We start from the raw sequence: 12209 nt of genomic DNA on the forward strand, positions 1-12209 counted from the left end.
GTCTTATAAAGGTGAAATAAAGAAGTTCTAATGATTTTCTATCAAGTTTTAAATTTCAAATTTTATAGTATACTTAACTTTTTCCATGCTTTTGTAGTTAATTCCTGTATATGTATGCCAAAATACAGATTCATTCAAAATTAGGCTTAAGTATGCATGCAAGGTGATAATAATGGTGCCATTCATTAAAACTTGTGGATGTTGTTCCTTTTGAGAATTTCTTGATATAGTCATTCTTCCGTTTTGTTTGGATTAAAATCAACTAACTATTGATTGGCTGAGTACATTAATCTCAATTAGCTTTTTCATTCAAAACACCAGCAGCCAGGGCTTGGTCCTCAACAATAATTGACAGTGATGTATCATCGGCAAGCAGTCTTATACTGGACTGAATATCAGTCACAATATTATTACATGTAAATTAAAAATAACAGTGGTCTAAGTATAGATCCCTGGGGCACACCAGCTCGTACATGTTGTCGGTGTGAAGTGCAGACTTCTGTTACAACTTTTTGCATTCTGTCTGAGAGATAATTTTCAAACCATTCCAAAAGTCCATCACCACTTCCAGTATTTTGTAGGTTTTGAAATAAACCTTTGTGCCAGACCTTGTCAAAGGCCTTACAAATAACACTAAACACTACAGTCTACTACAACGTTTTTGTTCCCTTCCTATGAATAAGAATAACATTAGCCTCTTTCCACTCTGTTGGAAACTATGAAGATTGGAGTGAATTACTGAACATTTCTGATAAATGCTGTGATAATATGTAAGTGCCTCCTATATGTTTCCTACAGTAGATCTTATCAGGACCCACTGCCTTACTGATGTGGAGACTTTAAAGAACAATATCTGGGACATTGATGCCAATGTTAACATTATTAAGGCCATTGATGCAAATATTAATATTATTAAGACCATTGATGCAGATGTTAACATTATTAAGGCCATCGATGCTGATGTTAACATTATTAAGGCCATTGATGCTGATGTTAACATTATTAAGGCCATCGATGCTGATGTTAACATTATTAAGGTCATTGATGCTGATGTTAACATTATTAAGACCATCGATGCTGATGTTAACATTATTAAGGCCATTGATGCTGATGTTAACATTATTAAGGCCATTGATGCTGATGTTAACATTATTAAGGCCATCGATGCTGATGTTAACATTATTAAGACCATTGATGCTGATGTTAACATTATTAAGGCCATTGATGCTGATGTTAACATCATTAAGGCCATCGATGCTGATGTTAACATCATTAAGGCCATCGATGCTGATGTTAACATTATTAAGGCCATTGATGCTGATGTTAACATTATTAAGGCTATCGATGCTGATGTTAACATTATTAAGGCCATTGATGCTGATGTTAACATTATTAAGGCCATCGATGCTGATGTTAACATTATTAAGGCCATTGATGCTGATGTTAACATTATTAAGGCCAGTGTCAAGAAGAGGTAAGAAGACGGGGTAGTGAAAGCATTATCTATGGCAACATTATTAAGACCATTGATGCTAATGATAACATTATTAAGACCATTGATGCTGATGTTAACATTATTAAGGCCATCGATACTGATGTTAACATTATTAAGGCCATTGATGCTGATGTTAACATTATTAAGGCCAGTGTCAAGAAGAGGTAAGAAGACAGGGTAGTGAAAGCATTATCTATGGCAACATTATTAAGACCATTGATGCTAATGATAACATTATTAAGACCATTGATGCTGATATTAACATTATTAAGGCCATTGATGCTGATGTTAACATTATTAAGGCCAGTGTCAAGAAGAGGTAAGAAGACAGGGTAGTGAAAGCATTATCTATGGCAACATTATTAAGACCATTGATGGTAATGTTAACATTATTAAGACCATTGATGCTAATGTTAACATTATTAAGACCACTGATGCTAATGTTAACATTATTAAGACCATTGATGCTGATGTTAACATTATTAAGGCCATTGATCCTAATGTTAACATTATTAAGGCCATTGATGCTGATGTTAACATTATTAAGGCCAGTGTCAAGAAGAGGTAAGAAGACAGGGTAGTGAAAGCATTATCTATGGCAACATTATTAAGACCATTGTTGGTAATGTTAACATTATTAAGACCATTGATGCTGATGTTAACATTATTAAGGCCATTGATGCTGATGTTAACATTATTAAGGCCATTTTTGCTGATGTTAACATTATTAAGGCCAGTGTCAAGAAGAGGTAAGAAGACAGGGTAGTGAAAGCATTATCTATGGCAACATTATTAAGACCATTGATGCTAATGATAACATTATTAAGACCATTGATGCTAATGTTAACATTATTAAGACCATTGATGCTGATGTTAACATTATTAAGGCCATCGATACTGATGTTAACATTATTAAGGCCATTGATGCTAATGTTAACATTATTAAGGCCAGTGTCAAGAAGAGGTAAGAAGACAGGGTAGTGAAAGCATTATCTATGGCAACATTATTAAGACCATTGATGGTAATGTTAACATTATTAAGACCATTGATGGTAATGTTAACATTATTAAGACCATTGATGCTAATGTTAACATTATTAAGACCATTGATGCTAATGTTAACATTATTAAGGCCATTGATGCTAATGTTAACATTATTAAGACCATTGATGCTAATGATAACATTATTAAGACCATTGATCCTAATGTTAACATTATTAAGGCCATTGATGCTGATGTTAACATTATTAAGGCCAGTGTCAAGAAGAGGTAAGAAGACAGGGTAGTGAAAGCATTATCTATGGCAACATTATTAAGACCATTGATGCTAATGATAACATTATTAAGGCCATTGATGCTGATGTTAACATTATTAAGGCCATTGATGCTGATGTTAACATTATTAAGGCCATTGATGCTGATGTTAACATTATTAAGGCCAGTGTCAAGAAGAGGTAAGAAGACAGGGTAGTGAAAGCATTATCTATGGCAATATTATTAAGACCATTGATGGTAATGTTAACATTATTAAGACCGTTGATGCTAATGTTAACATTATTAAGACCATTGATGCTAATGTTAACATTATTAAGGCCATTGATGGTAATGTTAACATTATTAAGACCATTGATGCTAATGTTAACATTATTAAGACCATTGATGGTAATGTTAACATTATTAAGACCATTGATGCTAATGTTAACATTATTAAGGCCATTGATGCTAATGTTAACATTATTAAGACCATTGATGCTGATGTTAACATTATTAAGACCGTTGATGCTAATGTTAACATTATTAAGACCGTTGATGCTAATGTTAACATTATTAAGACCATTGATGCTAATGTTAACATTATTAAGGCCATTGATGGTAATGTTAACATTATTAAGACCATTGATGCTAATGATAACATTATTAAGACCATTGATGCTGATGTTAACATTATTAGGGCCATTGATGCTGATGTTAACATTATTACGGCCAGTGTCAAGAAGAGGTAAGAAGACAGGGTAGTGAAAGCATTATCTATGGCAATATTATTAAGACCATTGATGGTAATGTTAACATTATTAAGACCGTTGATGCTAATGTTAACATTATTAAGACCATTGATGCTAATGTTAACATTATTAAGGCCATTGATGGTAATGTTAACATTATTAAGACCATTGATGCTAATGTTAACATTATTAAGACCATTGATGGTAATGTTAACATTATTAAGACCATTGATGGTAATGTTAACATTATTAAGACCATTGATGCTAATGTTAACATTATTAAGACCATTGATGCTAATGTTAACATTATTAAGGCAATTGATGGTAATGTTAACATTATTAAGGCCATTGATCCTAATGTTAACATTAGTAAGACCATTGATGCTGATGTTAACATTATTAAGGCCATTGATGGTAATGTTAACATTATTAAGACCGTTGATGCTAATGTTAACATTATTAAGACCATTGATGCTAATGTTAACATTATTAAGGCCATTGATGGTAATGTTAACATTATTAAGACCATTGATGCTAATGATAACATTATTAAGACCATTGATGCTGATGTTAACATTATTAGGGCCATTGATGCTGATGTTAACATTATTAAGGCCAGTGTCAAGAAGAGGTAAGAAGACAGGGTAGTGAAAGCATTATCTATGGCAACATTATTAAGACCATTGATGGTAATTTTAACATTATTAAGACCATTGATGCTAATGTTAACATTATTAAGACCATTGATGCTGATGTTAACATTATTAAGGCCATTGATGGTAATGTTAACATTGTTAAGACCATTGATGCTAATGTTAACATTATTAAGGCCATCGATGCTGATGTTAACATTATTAAGACCATTGATGCTAATGATCACATTATTAAGACCATTGATGCTGATGTTAACATTATTAAGGCCATTGATCCTAATGTTAACATTATTAAGACCATTGATCCTAATATTGACATTATTAAGGCCAGTGTCAAGAAGTGGTAAGAAGACAGGGTAGTGAAAGCATTATCTACCAAGGATTGTTTAGAAAAATATTCATTAAACAAGTTTGCTTTATCAACACTGGAATGAAAATATTGGTTATTATATATTTGGAAATGGATGCTCTAATTTTCAATGTTGTCTCAGAAACATTTTGGCTACTTTCCACCAGATGTTTGGTCCAGTATTGACAATTTAGAGTTTATAAGCTATTTGTTAAAATGCTCAAGTTTTGGGCTTCATACTTCAAATATATCTCAGTTTCTGATATTTCAGAATTTGGCCTAGTGTAAAGAAACATTCGTTCTTTTAGCCAAGCAGTGTATTTTTTTCTGTTGCCTCCTTTTCTGTTTCTATAGCTTATATATGAATTTTTGGAAAGATTTTGTCATCAACACTTTTGTCCACATTTAAAGGAAATAACACTGACAAGGAACTTGGTCAATGTAGTACAGAGAAGATTTTTAATTTTTATGGGACATGTATTTCTCAGTAATTTATTACTTGGCTTGCAATGTTATTGATTACAAAAGAAAATTATATATAGAAAAAAATTGTGCTCTAAACACAACAATAAATACCAGGTCTAATAAATGTAGTTTTGAACATTTACAGATTTGCACTTTTGAATTATCTAGCCATATTTTTGCAAATATGACTAAATTCTGCATGATAAAACATAATCTGTACGTATCTTCAGTCTGCCTCAATTTAATGTTGATAGAAATTGCGGGCATTAAGAAAAATGGACTTTAGAGTGTTAAAATGAGCACTTTGGCACATTTTTTTGACAAACAAAATGGCCACAAATCTGCCAGATGTCAAGAGATCTTGGTTGTTGAAGTCACACAGGACCTCATTGTAATACTTCTTTATATCAATTATATTCATATACAGTAAAAAAAAATGTTAGCAAGGAAAGAGTTATGCCTCTTTGCCCTCCTACATATCCTTCATCAATCCAGTAACAGAGTTGATGAGTTGCAGTCCAGCAAAAGAAGTTTAATACAGATTCTGATGTGTCATACACTCAAACAAGGTTACATGGTTCCACTTTTTTGGGTTGATATGACTGAAAACAAAATTGTGTTTAGACTTTGATGCCAATATTTTTCTTCTATTGCTACTTCATTTTCAATGTTTCTGCATCTAGAGATGATCCTGTTTTGTGCACCAAAACTAGGTTGCTGTTACCTTCATTACAGGGTTTATTCATTCTTGCATGTAAAAATAGTAACTCCTGCCACACATACCTATGATAACTATCCTCTTTTGTCTGTCATGCATAGTTTGATGAGGTCTTTGTCCAGGGGGACACCTGCATTAAGAAGCTGGCCATGCTTATGCATTACCATAAAGTGGCGTGGGCCAAGTTCAAGCAAAACTGCTGTAAGGCAGAGATTATAACCAAGGATGAAAATAGCCTTGAAGATTGCATTCAGGGTCTGAAGAACAAACTGCCAGAAGGATTTCAGATCAAAGTAAGGTTTAGTATTGATATGCAATAACTTAACAGCAGGTATATATGTTTTGAAAGAGATTAAAATGTGAGCATTTCATTTTAACCATGAAAAGTGTTAAAGGATTTTTTTATATCTCATTCCATTTGCATGAAGCAGTGTGTCAGCATCAGGGATGTAAAATATTCTTGCTGCAGTTTTAGCGTTTTCGTTATTTTTTTAAGTAGCTGGCCCAAAATTAAACGTATAAGACTAAGTCAGTGAAATATTATGACAAAAAATGCCACATTGTTCTAAAAGAAGACAGTTACAGTATTCAAATTTCTTGAAGTCAGAGGGTTTTGAGCCACCAGCTGGCAGCAGATGAGAAGATTGCAGTTCACTGTGTGAAACTGACAGGATGTTGATCTAAAACTTGATATCTGGTTGAGTAATGAAAATTGAATAGTTGTAGAGATGCTGAAGAATGTGGAGATAATTTTGACTGTTATAAGGTGGAGTATATTATATTCTGATATTGACCATCCACAAGTCTAGCCATCTGTCTCTTTCCAATTTAATTTCTGTATAAACAGTCAGATTCTTTGCCATCTACCATTACCAAATTTCTGGATTGCAAATTGATTTTAGGGTCAGTGGTCAAAGGCCAAAGTCATTGTGACTGAAAAATAAATATGGTTTCTGCACAGTTGCATCAGTTCTGTATAAATACCTGGATCAAACTTTGTGAATGACTTGCATTAAGAGTAAAAAAGAAGCCTACTGATATTTCAGCCAAAAGGTCAAAAGTAAAGGTCACTGACTGTAAGAAAAAAAGATCAGATGGTACAGTTCTGTTAAATCTGATAAGAAAATAATAGTTTCTGCACAGTGAGTTTAGTTTAAGATTGCATACCTTAAGCAAAGGTCAAGGTCATTGAGACCAATCGGTCAATAATCTCGAGAGTCAACCATTGGTGCCTGTGTAGAGGACTTTAACACAGGAGCAGGCATATAATGTGCCATTCATGGTTCTCTTGTTTTAGCATTAATATACCATTCATGATTCGCTTGCTCTAGCTTTAAAATAATGTACCATTCATGGTTTGCTTGATCTAACTTTAAAATAATGTACCAATCATGGCACTCTTGTTCTAGTATTAAAATAATGTACCATTCATGGTTCGCTTGCTCTAGCTTTAAAATAATGTACCATTCATGGTTCGCTTGATCTAGCTTTAAAATAATGTACCAATCATGGCACTCTTGTTCTAGTATTAAAATAATGTACCATTCATGGCATGCCTGTTGCAGCATTAAAATAGTGTACCATTCACATTACTCTTGTTCTAGCAATAAAATATTGTACCATTCATGGTACTTTTATTGAGCATTAAAATGATGTGCCATTCATAGTATGCATGTTAATATTGTTCTAGCATTAAAATAATGTGCCATTCAGGGTACTGTTGTTTTAACATTAAAATAATGAACTATTCATGGCATGCTTGTTGTAGCATTAAAATAGTATAGCATTCACAGTACTCTTGTTCTAGCAATAAAATATTGTACCATTCATGGCACTTTTATCGAGCATTAAAATGATGTGACATTCATAGTATGCATGTTAATATTGTTCTAGCATTAAAATAATGTGCCATTCAGGGTACTGTTGTTTTAACATTAAAATAATGTACCATTCATTGTACGCTTGTTCTAACATTAAAATATTGTAAAATGTATGTTACCCTTTTTCTAGCATGAAAATAATGTTGTTGTTGTTGTTGTGGGGTTTAACGCCATTTTTCAGCACGATAGGCTATACATGGTGGCCAGTATTAATGGTGGAGGAAGAACCCGGAAAACCCCGGAAAGAACCACCGACCCACGAGAAGTGAAAATAATGTACCATTCATGGTATTCTTGTTCTCCTATTAAAATAATGTGCCATTCATGATAGACTTCTTCTAGCATTAAGATAATGTGTGATTCTCTGTACTTTAATTCAAGCATTAAAATAATATACCATTCATGATGCACTTCTTTACAGCATTAAAATAATGTGTTATTCTTGGTATTTTTGTTCTAACATTAAAATAGTGTACCATTCATGGTACACTTGTGGCGTTAAAAGTACTATTGTTCTAGCTTTAAAATAATGTACCATTCATGGTATTTTTGTTCTAGCATTAAATTAACATGACTTTCATGGTACTTGTGTTCTAGAATTAAAATAATGTGCCATTCATGGCACACTTTATCTAGCATTAAAATAATATACCATTCATGGTACACTTGTTCTAAAATTTAAAAAATGGACCATTGATGACATTCTTCTAGCATTTTAAATTAATTGATCATTCATGGCACTATTGTTCTTGAGTTAAAATAAGGTACCTTTCATTGACATTTGTTCTATTATTAAACTAATATTGTACCATTATGGTACTAGTGTTCTAGTATTAAAATAATGTGCCGTAGATGATACACTTGTTCTAGCATTAAAATCATGCACTGTTCATGGTACTCTTGTTCTGGCACTAAAACATGTACCATTCATTGTATGCTTGTTTTACCGTCAAAATAATGTACCATTCATGGTACTGTTGTTCTAGCATTAAAACAATTTAGCATTCATGAAACTCTTGTTCTGGCATTAAATAATGTGCCATTCATTATACACTTATTCTAGTGTTAATATAATGTGCCCTTCTTGGCAGCTTTGTTTTAGCATTACAATAATGCACCATTCATGCCACTCTAATTCTAGCATTAAAATAATGTTCAATTCTTGGTATACTTGTTCAAGCATTAAAGTAATGTACAATTCATTGTACACTTATTCTGCCATTAGAATAATGTACCATTCATGGTACTATTGTTCAAGCATTGAAACAGTTTCATGGTACTCTTGTTTCAACATTAATATAATATACCATTCATGGCACATTTGTTCAGCATTAAAATGATGTACCATTCATGGAACAATTGTTCTGGTTTTAAATTTTAAGTACCATTCAAGGCACTGTTGTTCTAGCATTAAAATAATGTACCATTCTACGGTATGCTTGCTCTAACAATAAAATAATGCACCATTCATGGTGGCTCCCCAAGTGGCCGAGTGGTCTAAAGCGCTCTCTGTTACGGATCACTGCCATCTAACCTCTGTTTGCATGGGTTCAAGTCTAGGATTCGGCCAATGTGGGTATGTGAGAAAGCTTGCCAGTAGCTTCTCGTGGGTCAGTGGTTCTTCCTGGGGTTTTCCCAGGTTCTTCCTCCACCATTAATACTGGCCGCCATGTATAGCCTATCGTGTGCCAAAAAATGGCTTTAAACCCCACAACAACAACCATTCATTGTAGGCTTGTTGTATCATTAAAATACTGCTGCAGATAATTATAGATTTAGATTTACTTTACAATCATGTATTGCCATTTCTTCACATAAAATGTCATAAATCAGAGAAGCATGAACAAATATTCTGTCATGAATTTTAAACAGTTTTTACTGTGTTTTTAGACCTAATTAAACATTCTTATTTCTTCGGCTTATCACTGTTCTTGTATTACTTGTCTCCAAAACAGAATGGTTAACAGCAGGGTATATCTTTGTTACTGCTAAAAAATGAGGACATATTCCCTTTATGAACCCAAAATTAAATGAATGGTGCACATCACAAGCATTTATACTTCACTTCACACTATGGTATATTAGGTTGCACCTAATATTAATTATCTTCAAATTAAGTCTTGCACTTTGTAAAATAATCAAAGATTTGCTTTTTCACTGAATAACATCTTGGATCATTTTTATGTTATGTTTTTGTGAGTAAAAAAAATCCTGTAAAATTATGACTTATTTTTCTTCTTTTTACAGAAAGTTGAGGATGAAGGATTTTACAAGTTTGAAATAGTGAAAGATAACGTTGACAAGAAATTACCAAAACCAGTAAAGAAAGCAATTAAATGTTTCAATGATGAGGTATTTATTGAAGATAAGATTAGAAATATGTTTAAAAACTCTTGGTTACAGATATTTTTATGTCTTTGGTATTCATATCAAACATGTTTGTGTGTGTTGTGTGTGTACATACATGCATGCATGCATGCATGCATGCATGCATGCATGCATACATACATACATACATACATACATACATACATACATACATACATACATACTGTATATTGTCTTTGTTTATGAAACCTAGACTAGTGGACAAGGTGTGCCTTTTACTACTTTCACGGTTCTTCACTTTTGGCATTTTTACATTTTTGACCATTTTCTATCCATCCATCCATCATCTATACTTTCATTTCCAGGGCAAAACTCTGATACTGTATAGGATATCTCATTGAAATTTATATACTAATTAGAATAGGAAAGTAGATGGGCCTTTTTGCTATTTACAGTGCTTCATTTCTATATTTTAATGGAATTTTTGTCTTAAGCAATTAGAGTGAAGTGCCAAGCACTCAATGCAGGGATGATCTAGTGGCAGGGTTTGAACATTTGGTTGCAAGTCACTCAACAACTGAAAGGCTGTGGGTTCAGTTCCTATCATCATATAAGCCTGTGTTGGCTAGCTTTTTTGTGTTCTATGGCAAGGTCTTTTTTATAATCACAATTCTTTATTTTTAATGTTTTTTAATGTTTGATTTGTTTGCCTGTGCATCCATCCCATCATTATTCACACCTTCATTTTCAAAGCATACTTCTGCGCCATTCAAGATATCTCTGTGAAACTCCAACACCTTTCAAGATATTTCTGCAAAACTCCAAAACCATTTGAGATATTTCTCTGAAACTCATTAAAGTTTACATATATTACACTTGTTGTCCAGGTGTGCATTTTGTTATTCACAATTCTTCATTTCAAAATATTCCATTGTTTTGGGCCATTTGTCAATCCATCATCCATTATCCTTACCTTCATTTCTGGCACCAAAAAGAACTAATACTCTATCAGATATCTATGTTGAATTTGGTGTTCACAGTATAATGGTAGTATAGTAAATGTTCCTTTTCCATTTCAGAGTTCTTCATCTTTGCTAATATTGTAAAATGTTTTCATCTCTTTGTCTATTCATCCATCTATCCATCTCTTTGAAACTGATACACATATTAGACTAGCATTCTGGAGGGGTCTTTTGTCATTTGCAAAACTCATGTTTCAGAATCTTTTTTTTATTTTTATCCATTTGTCTGTGCATCCATTCATCTTTCATTCACACACTTTGGCAGAGCAGGGGATTTAGATGATTTGCTTCTACTTGTTATGTGTATTGTCCATAAGTTGTATTATAACAAAGTGAGTTATGGTTGGGTTCCAGCGAGTTATGGTTTGGTTCCAGTTTGTTGTTGCTACAGGGACTGTAGGATTCACATTGTCCACTTTTTTTGTCCTTGTTATAACTCTTATATTATTAACCCTGTTAAAACATTGACACCAAATTTCAGTATGATAAAACTTATATTAAAATGTATCATATACAAAAACTAGGTCAGTGTGAATTATTTTCAGTGCTTTATTCATTATCACTAAATATTTTGACCAGGCTTAAATCCCAATACAGTGTGACCCTGCTATAGCACACTCTGTTATAACATGAATTCGGATATAACACGGTCATGGTGTGGCACCTGGAATTTCATATACATGTATTTTTCTCATACACAGAAAAAAGTCTTTCTTAAAAGTGAAAAAAAACCTTAAAAAGTTTATTATCATTTTGGGAAAGAGATCACGTATGAATATTACAAGACAATCATGTTGTGGCTCCTGAAATTTTATTTGTATTTTTTTTGTACACGAAAAAATAGTTTTTTCTTCTTAAAAGTAGGAAAAATAACGTGTAAAATGTTTATTCAGAGATCACGCAGGGCTTCGCCAATGTCACAAATCACATTTTAATTTCTTTTTGGTGGCAAAATATTCCATCTAGGGATTTTTTTTTATAGGCGACATTGTTGGCCGTCTAAACTTGTATATACAACCATTGGTTTGGAGTGGAGAAATTCAGATGCAAGGAAGCTGCTAACTTGATATAAAAAGCACTGAAATTTATCTGTTGTTACATAAACAAATTCTTTGTCCATATTGACAAACCATCTTAACAGTGCATTGTTATATCATAATCTACTTATATTGACATCTAGCATGAGTTTTGAGATATCCACTTTGTTTTTGACATTTCTAATAGTGGAGATCAACCAGACTTGGCATTGTCTCATAATCTATCTTTAATTGGATTTTCGGCCACTTGCAAGTAATT

At 32.8% G+C, this 12209-nt stretch overlaps 1 protein-coding gene across 1 annotated transcript in view; it reads left to right on the forward strand.

The window, feature by feature from the left end:
* Positions 1-12209, forward strand: part of LOC149797273 (uncharacterized) — a 58243-nt gene that overhangs the window by 36461 nt on the left and 9573 nt on the right. Inside the window, exons 9-10 of the mRNA XM_089961984.1 lie at positions 5785-5976; positions 9811-9915. Coding sequence (XP_089818110.1) covers positions 5785-5976; positions 9811-9915 — 297 coding nt within the window. The remainder of the gene's footprint in view (positions 1-5784; positions 5977-9810; positions 9916-12209) is intronic.

The sequence above is a fragment of the Sinohyriopsis cumingii genome, chromosome 6 (genome assembly GCF_028554795.1).
Source record: "Sinohyriopsis cumingii isolate HCF-2022 chromosome 6, ASM2855479v2, whole genome shotgun sequence".
In the NCBI taxonomy this organism is placed as follows: Eukaryota; Metazoa; Mollusca; class Bivalvia; order Unionida; family Unionidae; genus Sinohyriopsis; species Sinohyriopsis cumingii.